The following is a 20,264-nucleotide window of genomic DNA, read 5'->3' as shown; positions in this document are numbered from 1 at the left end:
GGCAAGTTTTCCCAGGGCACAAAACTAGTAAGTGACAGCACTACATTTTAAACTCAGATGTCCAGCTGCTCTTTCTACCACACCAATTTGAAAATCCCCTTCTTCCAAATTGTTAGAAAGTTTTTTAGGCTGTTGGGGAAAGCAGTGTAGTAAGCATCACACCTAACCCTTACCTTTTCTTTATAGTTCAGCCTGGAGAGCTGTGTCCCAGAGGAAATAGTAGGAAGCATGCTGGAGTCACAATAGACATCAATTGGGAGATTTAAAAGACCCCATAAACTCCAACATCAGAAACCCCTCTTCTTTGATACGGAAAATTTGCATTTTCTGAATCCTATGTAAGGTGCTATAATAAACAAGAGGCAGTTCTGTCCCAATTAGACAGAATCTCTAGATAAAATCTGAAGCTACTTTAGGGAGCATAGTTGCAGCTATGTCTGTATCATTGCAATCTAGTCCATTCTGATCAGATTAATTAATGTATCAAAATTCTCAAATAAGCTCTGCTTTGAAGCCCAAGGATTTCAGTAACCTGCTCCAGCCCTAGCTAAATGAGAAATACTTGAGTAAAGCCCTTGTCAGGTAGCCGTTCCCTGGCAAGCTCCCCTGAAGCCTTCCTCTGACCACAGCTGAAGGCCTTTATTTCCCCCACAGTACTGAACCCCTTTTTCTGATCCTGGGCCACAGGTGCCCTCAAAGTGATGCAGGAGAGAGGATAGCCGTATCCCAGGTCTCAGTTGAGTCCCTGGGACGCGTCCCGTCAAGTGTGGGTCCTTGGCTTCATGCAGGAAAGAATTCAAGAGCGAGCCCCAGTTGAGTAAAGGTAGATTTATTTGTTCAAAAAGATACATACTCCATAGACAGAGTGCAGGCATTTTCAGAAGGCAAGAGAAAGGCCATGAGGTGTAGGGGTTGGGTACTCAGTAGATATACTCCATAGACAAGCGGACCATTTTGGAAGGCAGGGGAGCAAGAGGCCGAGAGGCACATTGTTGCTAGTTTTTATGGGCTCAGTAGCTTCATGTTGCTAACAAGTGGGAGGATTATTCCACCTACTTTGGGGGAAGGGCCTAGGATTCTCAGGAATTGGGCCACTGCCCACTTTTTGACCTTTTATGGTTAGCCTCTGGACTGTCATGGCACCTGTGGTTGTGTCATTTACCATGTTCATATATTACAATGAGTGTATAATGAAGCTCAAGGTCTCCTAGAAGTCAAATCTCCTGCCATTTTGGGCCTCAAGGCCTGTTGGGAGTTGAATTTTACGCCACATTGGTGTTAACTGCTGTGTTGTTTCTTGAATGGTTTGCCTTGTCCCCTTCCTTCCTGTCTCAAAAGCAAGGACGCTTTTCTCTCAAGCCTCAGAATTTTGCCCCCCACTGCCCCGCCTGCTGTTTTGCTTTTGTGGAAGGCTGTCCCTTTTTCCCCAGCCCATTATAAACCTTAGCTCAGGTCTCACCTCCTCCCTGAGCCTTCTTAGATTATTCCAACCCAAATTGCTCTTTGAGCATAATAACTATAGTGCTTAGAACCCGTAATGCTTCTCCAGTTGTGTTGTGCATGGTGATTTCGTTTCGAACAAAATTGTAAAGTCTGAATTCTGTCGAGGAGCTATATTTGTACTTCTGTCTCCCCTAATGCATATAGCAGGTACTAACTGATGGAATCTCTCTCAGATTTTTTCTCTTCACCTTGCCCCCATATTCCTCTTCCTCTTAATGAAATGTCCCTTTTATGTATACAAATCTTAAGCTTTTAATATAAACATTAACCATAATTACTGTGAAGATATTTTCAGTGGTATGGGATAGAATCTTTTACACAACAGAGCTTAGGACTTCAAGTTGTCATAATGCAAATCTGAATTCTGAACAACCAATGCACCAACTGTCTAGTTTTCTAGTCTGTAACCAAGAGGCTTAGCCAGTAAAGAAATTTAGTCAAACATTATTCTAGCTGTTTCTGTGGAGGTGTTTTTTTTTAAGCTGAGGTTAACATTCAAGTCAGTGGACTTCGAGTAAAGCAGACTGCCTCCATATTGTGGGTGGGCCTCATCCAATCAGTTGAAGCCCTTAGGAGAACAAGGATTGACCTCACCTGAGCTAGAAGGAATTGGGCCAGCAGACGGCCTTCAGACTTCAACTGCAATTTCCTGGGTCTCTAATCTGCTGGCCTACCTGGCAGTGATAATCATGTGAGCCAGTTTCTTAAAATGAATCTCTCTCTGATAGTGGCTGATGTGATTATCTATCTACAAACACACACGTGGGTGCACACTATTGGATCTGTTTCTCTGGAGAACCCTGGCTAATACAGAGCTCAATAGCAATTAGTCTGTTAGGAAAAAATCAAGGCTTGATTGATGGCTGGCCTTCAGGATGAGAGAGCTGACTTAGGAAAGGGGAGGCTAGCTTGTGCTGTGTCCCAGCTAGGTGCTGAGCACATGGAGAAGAGATGGAAACCAAGAGTCATAAACAATCATGAAACAAGTTCTGTTTTCTTTGGGGGGGGGGGTGTGCATTTAAGCATCCATGTGGAAATGTGAAAACAAATATATGTATGTATATGCAAGACAGGGACATTGTGCTATACACCAGAAATTGACCCATTGTAATTGACTATACTTCAATAATTTAAAAAAGAGAACATGATTTAAAAAAACAGGGTTTTAAAAAAAAGCATCCGTGTGGAAATGGAACATGCTGGATCAAATCCGTAGCAGCCATAGCTAATGAGAAATGAATGATGGTAAACCTGAGGCGTATCAACACTGATGGCTGACACCTGTGTGCCATTCACCAGCCCTCCTTCCGGTCAGTGCGTTCTCGGGTAGGTGGAGCAGTGGGGACTAGCCTCACTACAGAGGGAGAGACGAGTGCTGAGACCTCCTGACCCCTCCGTCCATGTGCGGCTCTGTCTGTTCCTCAGCGGAGAACTTCACAAGTGACTGCCAGGAGCCTGGTGAGTTAGGGAAGAGAAGCTAAGGGAGGGAGTTGGAATTGGGGATGAGAAAAAAGGAGAGAGAAAGGAACTGGTAAAGAGGGAGACAAACAAGCTGAAGGGGCAGTAAAAAGGATACCATTTCTCTGCATAGACATAAGAAACAAAGTTGGACAGGAAGCTTTCTGCTCAGGAATTCACCGGTAAATTCATTCCCCTTCCAGCTCTAAAGTTCTTTACTTCGACAAAAGGTTACATCTCTCCTCTTTGTATTTCACTGTGATCCCGCTGCAACAAAAGGTTTTCCTCAGCTACTCAGGGGGTGAGGCTGTAAAGTGCATGCACTCCACGCTATAAGTAAGTTCTTGCATTAGTTATCCAAACTGTTTGAAACGAGGAACCAAATTTTCAGCTCATATCTCCCTCTTTATCAGCAAATAGTAATTTAAAGCCATTTACCAGGGCCATGGGTCCCTAGTGGCAGACTTTGGGCTATTAAAATTAATCCTGACAGAAGATCCTTGCTGCTTTCTCCAAGCACATGCAGGCTGTTGGTTTATGAGCAGGATGAACAGACGGCCCTTCCCAGAGGGCTTGAGGGAGGAAGCATGTTAAAATGGCTGCCTGCATCTTTGTTTGCTCAGCTGCTTGGAAAAACTAAAACTGAGGGAAGTAGGATTAATCAAGGGGGCAGTTGCCCACAGGAAAAAAAAAAAAATAGGACAACTCTGGTGAGAAAATCCCAACCAAATAAGGTTCAAGTTGAAGGGAAAATAATTCTTTTCTTGTCAGACTTTCACATGGCTGAGTGTTGTTTGTTGACAGATTTCCCATTTCAGGACACCACAGTGTTTTGTGAGTTTTTTGATTAGTGTAGGAAGAGATAATTCAGGGGAAAAAAATTAAATGTTTGATGCTCTAAAGTTCCAGGTGATTTTACTTTTTAATTAGCAAATTTAATGAAGGTTACTGGTTAGATAGGTGACTTATTGGGATTGAATAGCAACTTTCTATGATTTCTCAAATGAATAAACTCACAAACCAGAAAAAAAAAGTCATTGAAAGATCACATGTACTGATACTTGGTGCAGAGTGTACAGACATTGTAGCTGAGGCCCCTCTACTACAATTAGGAGATAGAATCTTGAACAAGATTTAAAGTATCTTCCCCTCTGCTGACTTATTTCACTTCTTTTTGAAGCATTGGCTGAACTTTATTCCATAAGACAGTTACTAGGTTAACAAGATTCTTCCTTTGAGACAGTAGATATTTCTAGAAGAGCTGTGGCCTATCAGTCATTTACACTTGAGTGTGAATTTGTTCCAGATGGTTTTCTTACAAAAGGCTAGCTCAGGTGACCTACACTAAAAGAGTGGGCTTTGACAGGAGGGAAAGGGAGAAATGGAGAGAATTTTGAGCAATTGGAGGCGAAGAGTAGACCAGAGAGAGTATGACAACTGAGAGATTAGGTGGCAGGAAGACTGTAGTGGACCTCCTTTCCACAATTTGGTGAATATGCAGGGCAGGCAAAAAGGGAAGATGTCAAAACCAAACTCTGCTTAGAACTGATTCACGTTCCATGCTGGAGGGCAGGCCCTCCTATACTTAAGTGAGCCTTGTGTAAGATTCTTCATAAAAAAAACATCCAGTGTATCATTTAAAGGAGGTCATTTGCAAAGACACTATAGGGTGAGATTTCATAGTTTCCTTTCGGGTTTCATGGGAGAGGGATTTGAGAGTTTTGCTTTTAGTTTAAGGAAAGAAGAACCAGGTCACTGCAAGGCCAGCACGCTGTATGTCTAGCTTTTTGCAATCTGATGTACATCCGAGGCTGTGAAGTAAAGAAACTGGTGATGGGCAGCAGGATGGACTTAGAGGAAATGGACCACCCCTCTCCTCTCATGAGACCTGGCCAGCACCAAGTGTCTGCTCACCTTTAATTTTCTGTTGCATGAAAAAGAACAGCTCTGAAAAGTTTCAGCTAGTGGGAATCAGAGAGAAGGAGCTGGGATGCTTATATAATATGCCGCCGGGAGAATGACTCAGGAAAAAAGTTCTCCTTGATTTTCTTCCCCAAAATTTGGAAGAGAGAAAGTCAAGCATAGTATATAGGACAGTAAAAGTGATCCAGATCAAAGAAGTGAAGAGGTGTGGGGAAATTTGTCAGTCCCCAGCTATGATTTTTCGGAGAGCAGCTTTGTGTACTGCTAACTTTGGGGCCAGTTAATTTCCCTAAGCCTCAGCTTTCTCCTGTTTAAAATGAGGGTGTTGAACCAGACAAACTCCAAGATGCCTTTCAGTGCTTGAATTATATGATTCTAGGATGATTAATGTTATAATACATTCTTTGACAACATCTGCATCTATTTAAGCTCATAAATGTTGAGAAGAAATATTTGGTATGCAGTAAACCAGGAAGCAGGTAGCTCCCTTTAAATAAATACTCCTCCAACATTGATGAAGTTTCAGGTTTTATCAACCTTTGCTGGACTCCCATGGTTCATATCTTACAGGAATGAATCATGTTTTCCATCACCTAGAGTTCTTGGGCTTAATTTAATTTTTATATCTGATGAGTGACAGCTCTAAGTAATTTAAGATTGTTTATAAGGTTAAAAGAAAAAAAAACCCTGAAGTTGTCAAAATATCAGAAGACAGCAAACTATAATGAATGATGTGGGAGGAACATCACTTCAAGCTGACTGGAGAAAAAGCTGGTTTGAAGGAATAAATATCTTCTTTATAATGTACAGAAAGAAATACATTAGATAATGTAAATAAAGGGTTGCAAATTGTGGGTCTCTGGCCACATCCATCCTACAGATGAATTTGTTTGGCAGCATATAGTTTTTCAAATTCATAATTTTGAATTTGACTTGAAGATGGGCATGTTCTTATAATCCTGGTGAGCATCCTTCATGCCTCCACGCCCTTCCTGCCACTAGCCATTATCCCCATTATCCTGCCACAGACCATTCCCACCTTTATACAAATTTCTTGGGCACCAGGACATTTGAGTTTGGGTATGTGATGCAAAGCTAAATGAAAAATTGAGCCCAACTCTTTTCTTTTCTGAGAGGCTGCAATTACAGTCATCCCTCCGTATCCGTGGGTTCCACATCCATGGATTTAACAGCCTTGAAGCCAAATATTCAGAAAGAGGAAAAAAATGTAGACAGTACCGAAAAGCAAAATTTGAATTTTCCATGCACTGGCAACTATTTACAAAGCATTTACATTGTGTTAGGTGTTGTAAGTAATCTAGAGATGCTTTAAATTATATGGGAGGATGTGCATAAGTTATATGCAAATACGACACCATTTTATGTAAGGGGCTTGAGCATCTGTTCATTTTGGTATTTGTGGGAATGGGAGGGGTCTGGAACCAATTCCCCTATCTTCTCTCGATGCTGAGCCATGACTGTAATACCACGGAAACTTCCTAGATCACTAGTAGATCGCTTTCTGAATCACTTGTTATAGAAAGGTGTTCTTCACCCCTTAATCTGTTTTCTTAAGGCCTTCTGTGTTTCAAGAATCCCTACAAATGGTTGTCAGATGACTCATAGAATTGATGTTCCCACCAATTACAATTTTCATTGACATTGCAAGTTTTTTCCCCTAGAATTGAGTGTAGAGAGTGGACATTAATTTACAAGGACTCAGCCTTTTTTTGGAGGGAAACAGTTTCCTTGTTTTGTAGATAAGTACTCTAGTCAAAGGATAGAATCCTGATATTTTGAACAATTCCTAAGAAATTGTTTGCAAGTCTCTCTGGCAAAATATAGACATTGTTTACAAAGCTTGATTTAACATTTTTATCCATAACAAACGCCATTTTAAAAGGTCAAGGGAAATTATGAATCTTTATGATTACCGTACAAATATTAATGTCTTTACAACTACATTTTCTGTTTTAAATTCCATATTGGGATTTTGTGACAAAAAAGGTCGACTTGAGACAGCCCTAATTTCCTCCCCTCCCCAGTCCCCAAAAATGTTTAAATTTGTGGGTACCATAAAAATATTTTATTTTCGGGTTGGGCCAAAAAGTGAGCAGTTAAGATTTTTCAAGCTGAGTGTGTTTTGTTTAGGAGATGGCAAGTTAAGAGGAAAGGGGAGAATTAAAATATTTGCAAGATGTCATTAATCTCCAGCGAGAGCCGAGAGTTGTTTTTTTTCTCCCTTCATTTCAGAACTAATCCAGCTTTCTGTTATTTGGCTCAGAAAAGTCTTAAATCTGTAACAAGAGAGTAACTTCCTGTTCTCAAGAGTATGGCTGCCAAAGAAAACATTTACAAGAAAAGTCCCAGGGCCAAAAAATTGCCTACTAATTATTTCTCAACCCCCCTCCCGCCCCTAATTCAGGAAGGTGAATGCTGTAAATGCTGTATGTTAAAACTCGAAAGTATGTGTTGAAAAATTAAGAGAAAACCCCCAAGAACTGTTTGCCACTTATTTATATTTTATTGCATTCAAATTACATCAGTTTTATGGCCCTTGGGCACAAATTAATGTTTCTTATAATATTTTGTTCAGAATTCCACAAAGATTATACCATACCTTCACCAAAATATATTAGGGAAGTTTTTACCTGGTACCTTTCCAGCTGAAGAAGAGGGAAGCAGCCCCGCATTCAGGAGCTCAGCTGGTCCCACCAGCTCCAGGCTGGCCTGATCCGCAGCAGTGAGGGCTTGCTTTTCTCCTTGGTGATCTGCCTGTTCAGTGCGATGTCCGTCCAAACCCCCGCAGCCCATAGGTGGAAATTGACAGACTGTAAAAATTCATATGGAAATGCAAAGAAGCTAAAATAGCCAAAACAACTTTGAAAAAGAACAGACTTGAAAGCTTATACTACCTGACTTCAAGGCTTCTGATAAAGCCACGATAATCAAGACAGTGTGGGGTTGTTGTCAAGATAGCAACTAGAGCGGGTGGGTGTAGCTGAGGGGTAGAGTGAGTGCTTAGCATGCGCTAGGTCCTGGGTTCAATTCCTGGGTTTAAAATTTAAAAAATAAAATAAAATAAATAAACCTAGTTACCCCTTCCCCAAAAAAGAAGAAAAAAAAAGATAGCAACTAGATTAATGTAGCAAAACAAAGTGTCCAGAAATAGTCCTGCGTATGTATAGCTAATTGACTTTCAACAGTAGTTCGAAGGCATTTCAGTGGAAAATGGGTAATCTTTTCGACAAGTGGTGCCAAAACAAGTAGCTGGACATCCATATGCAAAAAACCTCTTTGATTTATACCTCACACCATGTGTTAGTAATCTAATCCTAACAAACTATCTCCCAATTTGGCAGCAGTCTCCCTCTGGTCTCTTTGCCTCTGGTCTCTGTAGAAGTGCATCTCTAGCCTTTGTTTTGGGCTTGTCCTTCTCTGACAAAGTCAAGTGAGTTATTCTCAAATTTGCATAAAAGGAAAAGGAGACTAAGGTGTATTTATCCCCCTTTGAATCCAGCCACAACTTTTTTTGCCCTTTCCTTCTGCACAGTCCCACTCACGTATTCATCATTCACTAAGTCTTCGTGTCCAGTAAGAGAAAATCCTTGGGTTTGCAAAAATCCATGGTGCAACACCTCCTTCGCAGTAATTGCTAGTACTAATAGCAGCTAGCAGCTGTTTTTATCAGTGGTTGGCACGTCTGTGGCATGGTGCTGGGAACGCCATTTCACTTGATCTGCACAGCAAGCCTGTGCGGGGAGGTGCAATTCCATTTCCTTCCTGGGCACAGCTGCTCACGGGAGTGCTCACTGCGCCTGAGAGCAGAAGTGACCGGCCCAAGGGAGCATTGTGATTGAGTGGCAGTACCAGCTCCAGGCTTCCCACCTGTCTTCTGGAATCACACAGGCCTGGGTGGTTTCAGGCCATTTTCATCTCTTTGAGTTTCAATGTCCTTATCCACAGAATGTTGCTAGTGTCATTTACAGAACTACTGGCGAGATTCAGTGACTGCATGCTGTGCCCAGCCCGGTAACTTGGTCCCCTTTACTTCCCCAGCCACTGCACTTCCTGGATCCTTTTCATTTGTAGATTTCTCCATGTTTCTCGAGGTTGGAAATGGGTCCCACCTTTGTGGGAAATGGCTTACATGGCTGGAGAGAAAGGCAACAGACACAGTGGTCAGTCATTTGATGAGAGTAGAAAAGCCGGGGCGGGGGGGGGTGACCCGAGAAAAATACCCCTGGGATTCAGGGACAGCAAAGATCAGCAGACAGCCTGACTGGGAACAATTTTGGAGAGGATGAGGGTCTTGAGGTGCACATCTTTGTCTCCCCAGCACCTGGCACGTGGTTGTGAGACTGAACTGGCCCTTGGAGTCCACATGTCAGGAAGAGCACATGGTCTGATGTGGCCTGACTGCCTTCCTGTCACACCCCGCAGCCCACCCCCTGTCCTGGGGACCACCCTGGAGTTCCTGGAGCAGGCAAATGGCATTTGCTGGGGAGAAAGAGGGTGCCCAGGGAAGATGCATAGAACAGCTCAGGGGTGGGTCTTGGTAGGTGTGCCCTCTAAATGGGGGACCGTATCACATTACCCAACTCCAGACTTCCCAAACGTTCCTCTCTCCCCAGCCAGCCCTGAAGTGAACCCTCTAGGGCACGTCCCACTCAGACTCAAACACGGGGTCTGAATTCAGAATGGCTGACTCCTGGCTCTGAGTCACCAAGCGGCAGGCCCTCTCTTATTCCAGCATCCTGGGGCACCGGCTCCTTCTAAGCCCACTTTTGTTTCCTGTCGGCTGCCCAGGCCCTCTCTCAGCCCTGGGGACACCTCCAGGCCTGCAGCTCACATCTGCACGGTCCCCGAGCTCAGGTATCCGAAGGCAATATCCTGAAGAAACTTTTTTCACTTCCTGTTCAGGGAACGGGGCTGCCTAAGCAAGCAACCTTATATACACCCTCATTTCCCAATCCTAGTGTTGGCAAAGGGGTCGGAAAAGCACATTCTCATCCTGCTGGTGAGAGTTTCAGTGGACTCAAATTTCCACGGGCCAAATTGGGCCAGATGCACCAAAAGATTTTAATGTGCATAACTTTTGAGAGGCAGGGGGAGGAATTTGGTTAATTTATTTATTTTTGAGGGAGGTTCTGGGGATTGAACCCAGGACCCCATGCATGCAAAGCTTGCACTCTACCACTGAGTTATTTCCTCTCCCCAAAATGTGCATAACTTTTGACCCAGCGAGTCCTCTTCTAGGGATTTATCCTAAGAAAACAATCAGGCAAAGAAGGGTACAAAGACATGTGTACAAGGTGGTTCGTCAGAGGATTGCTGAAAAAAGAGTAGAGACAACCTCCAAATTTCCAACGTCAGGGGACAGGTCGAGTGAATCCTAGTACATCAGTGAAGTGGAATCCAGTTAGCTATAAGAAGCAGAGGTGTGGGTCTACACCCCTGTATATGTATAAATGATGAAACGTGGTTACGGAAGTCTGTATTAACAATAGAGAGCACTTATCAAGCGCTTACTGGGTGCCAAGCACTGTTCTAAGAACTTCGCAGATACTGACTCGTTTAATCGTCCCAGGGGGATGGTTGGGAAAGAACTGTCACTGACCCCATTTTACGGGAGCTTGAAGAGGTTCTGTGATTTGTCCAAGGCACATGCTAGTGACTGAGACCGTCTCCAGAGCCCCTGTTCCTGAATACCACGATTCTGCTTCCCAGGATGTGTTCTAAAACAAGATAAACGTGTGGGTGTGTGTGTGTGTGTGTGTGTGTGTAAGGAAGTCTGGGCGGATTGGAATGAGGATATTATTTGAGGCATTAATATAGGATATTTTTTATTTTAAAAAACTTTATGCTGCTGTTTTTCATTTCACTGAGATAAATTTGCTGTGTAATATTAGAGTTCATTGCCGCGATTCTGCACGATACCTATGCTTAGGTGGGTTGAGCATCACTAGGGTTAGTTTAGAAAGAGGATTGAGAAGGATCATCTCTGTTTTTTTTCCCGTTTCAAGTCTGTGCCACTTAGCAAGTCTCTTTAATGGTCTTTCTGAATAGTTCAGATAATGTTTTAATTCTATACACGTTGAAGGTATATTTAAAAATACAAAGGGCCCAGGTAGAGACTACCTTTAATACCGTGGAATGATCCCTGGCATTCTTTTGTTTTTAAATTGCTTGCGAAATTTTTTCCTTTTTCTTGTTTTAAGAAAAGAAAGGGGGAGGGGTGTGTGGAGTGTTTTTAGAACAATCTTCATTTCTTCTCTGGTCTCATTAAAACTGACATTCTTAATGCCACTGCATTTCATTTAGAAGCTGTTTCCAGACCAGCATCTCCCGCAGGTTTTCAGGACCTGCTGCCACTCTCAGTCCCGCTTCCCTGCCTCTTGGTCCCAGGCATTGCCTCTCCTGGAATGCTCATCCTGGGGGCTGCACGAGGGCCTGGCTTCTCATGCTAGCGTGTCTCTGTGAGTGAGGGTAGCCAGGACTCAACAGTGCTTTAAAACTCACCTCAGAGCAGCAGCATCCTCCTCTGCGCATGGGCAGGGGCCTCAGCATGACCTGCCTCAGTTGGCACTCGCATTGGCCTATCAGGTTGGTGCAATTATCCCAAGTTTTTAGAAAATGATGTTGATATTCAGAGAACTTTGATAACTTGCTGAAGGTCCCAAAGCCACAATTTAAATACAAATTTGGCCTCAAAATGTGCATTTTCCTCTTTATACTGTCCTGACCCGTGGTAATTTACTCAACTGAGTTGCTTTGCTGTCTGTCTTTGGCTCTTTTTCCCTGAAGTTGGGGAGTAAGGGCTTGGACACAAGCGAGGGTGATTTTTTTTTTTTAACCGTCAGTTACAATGTGTCCATTTCACACTGTCCCAGTCATGCATATACATACATATATTTGTTTTCATATTCTTTTTCATTAAAGGTTATTACAAGATACTGAATATAATTCCCTGTGCTGTACAGAAGAAATTTTTTATGTTTTTATATATAGTAGTTATCATTTGTAAATCTCAAACTCTCAGATTTACCCCTTCCCAGCCTCTTTCCCCCAGTAACCATAAGATTATTTACTATCTCTGTGAGTCTGTTTCTGTTTTGTAGATGAGTTCAGTGTCTTTTTTTTTTTTTTAAGATTCCACGTATATCATATGGTATTTTTCATTCTCTTTCTGGCTTATTTCACTTAAGAATGACGATCTCCAGGTCCATCCATGTAGCTGCAAATGGCATTATTTTCTTTTTTATGGCTGACGAGTATTCCAGTGTATAAATATACCACAACTTCTTTATCCAGTCATCTGTTGATGGACATTTAGGCTGCTTCTATGTCTTGGCTGTTGTATACAGTGCTGCTGTGAACATTGGGGTGAGGAGGGTGATTTTACATTTAGGTAACAATGATACCTGTATTTTATAAACATGAATGCATCTTGGTCTTTCTAGAAAGTAGGTTAACTAGATAAACTTCAGGGTTTAAATACACACACAACACACACACACACGTCCTCTCTTACGGTTCATAAAATGATTGTAGGGTCAGTGCTGATTGAAAGCGCACCACGCCCTGACTTGACAGTCCAGAGCCCAATCTCTACCCCTTCTGTGTGGTCACAGATGAAACGCAAGGACAGCATCAGTAGAACAAAACATATTGCATTTATTACGCATACGTGACAGAGGTTACCATATCAAAGTAGACTGTGCGTGAACAAATTAGAAACACCAATTGATACTGAAAACAGTAAGTGATTAAATTTCCACAACGTACAAGATTCTCTTTCAGTGAAAGTGAGAAAGAAAGGGGAAAAAAATCACAGGTTGAATAAATACAGTGACTTCAGCTGGCCCCATAAGGGCGTAAGGCACAAATTAAACCAAGGGATTAGCACATCAGATGCAGTGTGTCTGCCCACCCAAGGACCGGCTTCACCCGGGGCTCCCACACCTCTGCCCGGGTCCTCGGCACCTGCACCTGCGCCCTGGGTCACGCTTCCCGGTGTCCGGGCCCCTGTGGACAGGCTTCCCTGCAGCAGAGAAGCACTGCCTCTAATACTTTATGGGTAAATAAAACCTTCATGCTGTAACAAATGATCCTGGCATGAGTAACGTGAAATTTCAGGTCAATGCCCTTTTTCAAAACTCCCCACCGAAGTCTAGTAAAACAGAAAATAAATTGTGAGGGAATTCTCCTGACAGGACTCAGTGTCAACGTGGAAAGCTGATGACGGCCCAGTACAGCAGGGTACCCTGGTTGGGGTTTGAAATATGACCTTGAAACTGCTCTCTCCTGACCTCCCTCTCCGCCTCCACTTTGCTTCAGGTTTTCGAAGTGGATCAGAACCTCAGCAGTTTCCACTGGGGTTTAAACTGTGTACAGGAGGAAGCAACCATCAGCTCCATTCAGACTTCCAGCTGCAGGGTTCCCGGGCCTTTGTCCATCTGTGAAAAGTGCATGTCTGAGTGCTTAAGTCAGAGTTTTCTTCACGGTTAACTCCAGGACTCGTGTGTACGGGGTATAGTTCCTGGAAGGCATGGCGATTTCACGGGTCCTGCCTGTTTGGCTGAGAAATGAGAAAAGGCAGGTCAGGAGGACGAAACAAAACTTTCCGTACGCTTCATACGGTCAGACAGCTCTAGGAAATCCTCCTTCAGCAGTTAGACAGCAGTAACACAGCTGAATATTTCAGTTAAATATTCTAAGAGGGATGATTATTTTTAGTAACCTTTAAAAGCTATACTAGACACTGACGATTCAGAATAATAAAAAGCATGCATTCAGGGAACCCATAATTCGGTGGGAAAGATCTGTTCTGAAACAGTTGTAATGTGATGTGTTCGGTGCTATGATGGGGACATCAGGTCCTCTGCACTTGCTTGTTGGGCTCAATACCCACCCCTTCTCCACCCCACTCGGAGCCCTGGGAAGCGGGCCTGAAGGTCAGCATCAGTGGGCTCCCTCACCCTTCAGCTTCCAGATGGTTTGGACCAGCTGGGAGATGGTAGCAGGGGGCGAGAGAGTGGAGCACAGTGAGGCCAGGACATCTGTGCCCCCCAGTCCAGGCTGCAGCTTGGTAGTTGGCCACGTCCCTGTAGCAGGACCACAGCTCAGCTCTGCCCTCCCTCTTCTCCCTGGTCTTTCCCTGCAAAGAGCTCACAATGACAGTGGCAGAAGACGAGGCCCGGGGGAGAAGGCCCTGTGTGCCCTGCTAAGGCGTTCAGAATGGGACAGAGAGCCGTTTCTAAGGAGGGGCAGGACATGCTCCTATTTTTGTTCTAGGAAGACTCCTTGGCATCTCCGAGGGTTGACTGCAGAGGGGTTAGTCTGGAGGCAGACTGTTGTTTGGGAGAGTCTGGCTATTTAGGAGGTGGGAGTGAGATCACGAACTCTTTAACAGTAGCCCTGGAGGTGAAGTAGCAAGGAAAGGTTAGGGAGATATTTGAGAGGCAGAATTAACAGGACTTGGTGACTAAGATTGAGAAAATAGCCCATTTTTCCCCTCCTGGACATGAAACTGCCTTTCCCAGCCTCCCTTGCAATTTGGTGGGCCAGAAATTATTTCTGTTACTTCCACGTTTAGACCATAGAAACCTTCTACGTAATCCTCCACGCTCAATCTCTTTACTCTCATGCAGAGGATACAGTAGTGGACCCAAGGGGACCCCAAAGTCCAGGCAGGGTAGCTAGCTGGAAGAATCCCAGGTTCCCGAATGACCGTGTGGGGTGAGAGCCATGTCCCTCAGCCGTGGGCTCTGATCAGTCTTTATTTTGTTACCCATCGAGATTTACGGGCTTTTTGCTACACCAGCTACATTCCTTATTCCAACTAATGCAACGACCAGCTGCACACATGAGATGGAAGAGTCAACTCCCTGTCCCCTGGCGTTCCGTGTCCACTCATTCACAAAGTGATATCTACCTCAGTAACTACTGTTTGTCGTCTGTCTGCTTTTCTTCTTCAGCCACTGCCGTAGTTCAGGCTCATAATTACCTTTGAACATGAGAATGTTAGTCTAAATGGTTTCCCTGCCTCCAAATCTATCCATTTTGCTATCAGAATTTCCTAAAAGGGCAGTTGGAGCCTTTTTTTTTTTTTTTTACTTAATTCTTTTGTTGATTTATTTCTCAAGCTTCACTGAGGTATAATTGACAAATAAAATGGTAATATATTTAATGGGTACAACCTGATGATTTGATATACATATACATTGGGTAAAGATTCCTACAGTTAGATGACAGCTGTGCTAATTGACCTCACATAGTGACTTTTTGGTTATTAAGGATATCTAAGATCTCTCAGCAAATTTCAACTATACAATACATTATTATTATTTTATCGAAGTACAGTTACAATGTGTCAATTTCTGGTGTAGAGCACAATGTCCCAGTCATGCATATACATACATATATTCATTTTCATATTCCTTTTCATTAAAGGTTATTACAAGATACTGAATATAGTTCCTTGTGCTATACAGCAGAAACTTGGGGGTTTTTTAAAATCTGTTTTTATATATAGCAGCTAACATTTGCAATCTCAAACTCCCAAATTTATCCCTTCCCACCCCCTTTCCCCGGTAACCATAAGATTGTTTACTAAGTCTGCAAGTCTGTTTCTGTTTTGTAGATGAGTTCATAGTGTCCTTTTTTCTTTTCTTTTTTTTTTTTTTAAGATTCCACATATGAGTGATACCATATGGTATTTTTCTTTCTCTTTCTGGCTTCACTTAGAATGATGATCTCTAGGTCCATCTATGTTGCTACAAATGGCATTATTTTATTCTTTTTTTATGGCTGATAGTATTCTATTGTATAAATATACCACAGCTTCTTTATCCAGTCGTCTGTCAATGGACATTTAGGTTGTTTCCATGTCTTGGTTATTGTATATAGTGCTGCTGTGAACACTGGGGTGCATGTATCTTTTCGAACTAGAGTTCCCTCCAGATATATGCTCAGGAGTGGGATTGCTGGATCATATGGTAAGTCTAATTTTAGTTTTTTGAGGAATCTCTGTACTGTTTCCCATAATGGCTGCACCAAACTACATTCCCACCAGCAGTGTAGGAGGAGGGTTCCCTTTCTCCACAGCCTCTCCAGCTTGTATTGTTTGTGGACTTTTGAATGATGGCCATTCTGACTGGTGTGAGGTGACATCTCATTGTAGTTTTGATTTTCATTTCTCTGATAATTAGTGATATTGAGCATTTTTTCATGTGGCTATTGATCATTTGTATGTGTTCACTGGAGAATTGCTTATTTGGGTCTTCTGCCCATTTTGGATTGAGTTGGGTTTTTGTTATTAAGCTGTATGAGCTGTTTATATATTCTGGAAATTAGGCCTTTGTCGCATCATTGGCTAATATTTTCTCCCATTCTGTAAATTGTCATTTTGTTTTGCTTATGATTTCCTTTGCTGTGCAAAGGCTTACCAGTTTAATTAGGCCCCATTTGTTTATTTACTTATGATTTTTAAAAATATATTTTTATTGAAGTATAGTCAGTTTACAAAGTTGTGTCAATTTCTGGTGTACAGCACAATGCTTCAGTTATATAGTAACATACATATATTCGTTTTCATATTCTTTTTCACTATAAGTTACTATAAGATATTGAATATAGTTTCCTGTGCTATACAGTATGAACTTGTTGTTTATGTATTTTATATATAGTAGTTAGTATCTGCAAATCTTGAACTCTCAAGTTATCCCTTCCCCACTGGTAACCATAAGTTTGTTTTCTATGTCTGTGAGTCTGTTTCTGTTTTATAAATAAGTTCGTTTGTCTTTTTTTTTTTTTTTTAAGATTCCACGTATGAATGATAGCATATGGTATTTTTCTTTCTCTTTCTGGCTTACTTCACTTAGAATGACATTCTCTAGGGACATCCATGTTGCTGCAAATGGCATTTTATTCATTTTTATGGCTGAGTAGTATTCCATTGTATAAATATACCACAGCTTCTTTACCCAGTCATCTGTCAGTGGACATTTAGGTTGTTTCCATGTCTTGGCTATTGTATATAGTGCTGCTATGAACATTGGGGTGCATGTATCTTTTCAAATTAGAGTTCCCTCCAGATATATACTCAGGAGTGGGATTGCTGGATCATATGGTAAGTCTACTTTTAGTTTTTTGAGGAATCTCCACACTGTTTTCCATAGTGGCTGCACCAAACTGCATTCCCACCAGCAGTGTAGGAGGGTTCCCTTTTCTCCACAGCCTCTCCAGCATTTATTGTTTGTGGCCTTTTGAATGATGGCCATTCTGACTGGTGTGAGGTGATACTTCATTATAGCTTTGATTTTCATTTCTCTGATAATTAGTGATAACGAGCATTTTTTCATCTGCCTATTGGCTGTTTGTATGTGTACACTGGAGAACTGCCTGTTTAGTTCTTCTGCCCATTTTTGGATTGGGTTGTTTGGTTTTTCGTTAAGTCGTATGAGCTGTTTATATATTCTGGAAATTAAGCCTCTGTCAGTCATATCATTGGCAAACATTTTCTCCCTTCCTGTAGGTTGTCATTTTGTTTTGCTTATGGTTTCCTTTGCTGTGCAAAAGCTTGTAAGTTTAATTAGGTCCCATTTGTTTATTTTTGCTCTTACTTCTATTGACTGGGTAGACTGCCCTAGGAGAACATTGCTAAGATCTATGTCAGAATGCTTTGCCTATGCTTTCTTCTAGGGGATTTATCATGGCTTGTCCTATATTTAAGTCTTTAAACCATTTTGAGTTTATTTTTGTATATGATGTGAGGGAGTGTTCTGACTTCATTGATTTACATGTAGCTGTCCAGCTTTCCCAACAGCTGAAGAGACTGTCTTTTCTCCATTTTATGTTCTTACCTACTTTGTTGAAGATTAATTGACAGTAGGTCTCTGGGTTTATTTCTGGGCTCTATTCTGTTCCACTGATCCATGTGTCTGTTTTTATGCCAATACCACATTATTTTATAGCTCTATAGTATCTGAATTCTGAAGTCTGGGAGGGTCATTCCTCCAGCTTCATTCTTTTGCTTCAATATTGCTTTGGCAATTCTGGGTCTTTTGTGATTCCATATAGATAGGATTGTTTGTTCTAGTTCTGTGGAAAATGTCCTGGGTAATCTGATGGGGATCGTATTAAACCTGTAGATGGCCTGGGGCAATTTGGCCATTTTAACAAAATTGATTCTTCCAATCCAAGAGCATGGGCTACCTTCCCATTTCTTTAAGTCCTCTTTAATTTCCCTAGTCAGTGTTGTGTAGTTCTCAACGTGTAAGGCTTTCACCTCCTTGTCAGGTTTATTCCTAAGTATTTTATTGTTTTGGGTGCGATTTAAAAAGGGATTGTTTCTTTACTTTCTTTTCCTGCTAATTCATTGTTAGTGTAAAGAAATGTAACTGATTTTGTATGTTAATGTTGTATCCTGCTACCTTGCCAAATTCTTTTATCGGCTCTGGTGGTTTTTGTGTGGAACTTTTAGGGTTTTCCATGTATAATATCATGTCATCTGCACATAGTCTTTTCCTGGCCTGATTGCGGTGGCTAGGACTTCCAAGACTATGTTGAATAGAATTGGTGAGAGTGGGCATCTTTGTCTTGTTCCAGATTTTTCACTGTTGAGTATTATGCTGGCTGTGTATTACTGTTCTTAAAACTCTTTAAAGGGTCCCCCTTGCTTCTTGAATGGAATCTAAACTCCTCTGCATGGTGTAAAGGCCTCCACCATCTACTGTCAGATCTCCTGCCTGGCCTCGCTAAGAAACACAGCTCTCCTCACTGACCACACCGCTGCACAGCTCTGTCATCCTCAGCTGTCCCCTCTGTCTTGAATGCTTCCCTTGTCAAATCCATCTGATGAATTCCTGCCAACATTTGAAGACTCAAGCCAAACATCTCCTCCTATATGACAGTTTCCCCAATTCCCCACAGCAGTGATAAAAATGATCATTCGTTTCTTTATGTGCTCTGTTTTCTTGAGCAGTGCTGCTCAATTTTCTGCTTCTATGAGGTGCACTTTTGCTAAACTGTCCCATCAGTAACACACCCCCCTCCTCCCCGTCATTACCCTGCAGCGATTTTCAACTATGGATGGTAAACAGCTTCTAAAACGGGGTGGGTTAGAAGCTTGGAGGGGATGTTAAACTTCACATGCCTCTCCCCAGGAGATTCAATACGTTTTTTCCAAGCTCTCCCCTCCCCCTACACAGCTTGAAAATGACTGTTGCCGAGGCTTCTGACACACTACAGGAAGCTGCTCACTGCACCACTGGTCTACACGTCCTCTGCTACTTATACTTTCATGAAGGGTGAAAACCATGTCTCACTTATCTTCATGACCCCAGCAGCTCACTCGGGCCAGGCACAGAGCTATCTCTACACGTACAGATGACAAAGGGAACCAGAGCACGAGGGATTTCGAGGACTCAGTGGTCAGAGTGTCCGCTTCATGTGCCACAGAGAGGAATGCACAGGATCTGGCAATGCAGGGGGCCCCCATGACCTGCCCAGGCAGTTCAGGGGAGTGCCAGGGGCAGAAGCCAGGTAGCAGTTTGTGCCAACTCCTGTGAAAATTCCACATAACAGAAATAGTCTCTGGTGACAATATCCTAAAAGCCCATAAAATGCAGAAATATTTATAAAGGTGGACCCTCTGGGTTTCCAAAACAGGCCCTCATATCCCAACCTTTCAAAAAGAAGTTAGGTATTTTATTTAGTTGATCACTAGGAAACAAGAGCATTTTAAGAACACAGATAATTTCACCCACAGAACCGAAATGCAGCCATTTTCTTTAACACATTAAGGCTATTGTTAACCTTTTATTAATCCATAAAGGGGCAGTTCCCCTGGGGGGTGAAATGAAAGCAGAGTCAGCAAATAAAGCCACAACAGAAGGCTACTTTGTGTTCTGGTCTCTACAAGAGAAACATGAAGATGTAGGCATTTTAAAGCGCTTACTATGTGTCAGGCACTTAGGACCACAAGGAATATTTTTCATTAAAGCATGCCTATCAACAAGACATAATTTATGAGTTTGCTGGAAATGGAGTTTTACTAAGGGGCAAGAGAAAGAGAAGTCTCTTTTCTTTGGGTATTTTGTTTTTCACCCTGTGAATGAAGGCTGCTGACCTGAAATTGCTCTCAATGGCGTTAATTAACATATATCAAACTTCTCAAATCAAACTCTTGAGTTGTTTTTTTTTTTTTAATAGGAATTGAAAAGCCCCTGAAATCCCGGTGAGAGATTTCGCACCCCTGGCCTCTCTCTTTGCTCCATTATAAGACCTTTGCTTTGCAGAAATCTATGCAACACAAGTGAGATGAAGGAGAGGAAGACTGTGCGGAGGAGGAACTGAAGGCAGAGGGGTGGCACTGA

General features: G+C 42.3%; 1 protein-coding gene and 1 long non-coding RNA gene across 8 annotated transcripts in view; one reads left to right on the top strand and one right to left on the bottom strand.

The window, feature by feature from the left end:
* LOC123612635 (uncharacterized) overlaps positions 1-20,264 on the top strand; it is a 50,041-nt gene that overhangs the window by 2,485 nt on the left and 27,292 nt on the right. The gene's annotated exons all lie outside the window — the stretch shown is intronic.
* The window catches only part of MYZAP (myocardial zonula adherens protein), an 83,827-nt gene continuing 76,104 nt past the window's right edge, over positions 12,542-20,264 (bottom strand). For all 4 annotated transcript variants that reach the window (XM_074366191.1, XM_074366192.1, XM_074366193.1 and 1 more), the window contains one exon: positions 12,542-13,465. In XM_074366191.1, coding sequence (XP_074222292.1) covers positions 13,369-13,465 — 97 coding nt within the window. In that variant the 3' untranslated portion in view covers positions 12,542-13,368. The remainder of the gene's footprint in view (positions 13,466-20,264) is intronic.

The sequence above is a fragment of the Camelus bactrianus genome, chromosome 6, assembly GCF_048773025.1.
Source record: "Camelus bactrianus isolate YW-2024 breed Bactrian camel chromosome 6, ASM4877302v1, whole genome shotgun sequence".
In the NCBI taxonomy this organism is placed as follows: Eukaryota; Metazoa; Chordata; class Mammalia; order Artiodactyla; family Camelidae; genus Camelus; species Camelus bactrianus.
This window is presented reverse-complemented; position numbering and strand designations above follow the sequence as displayed.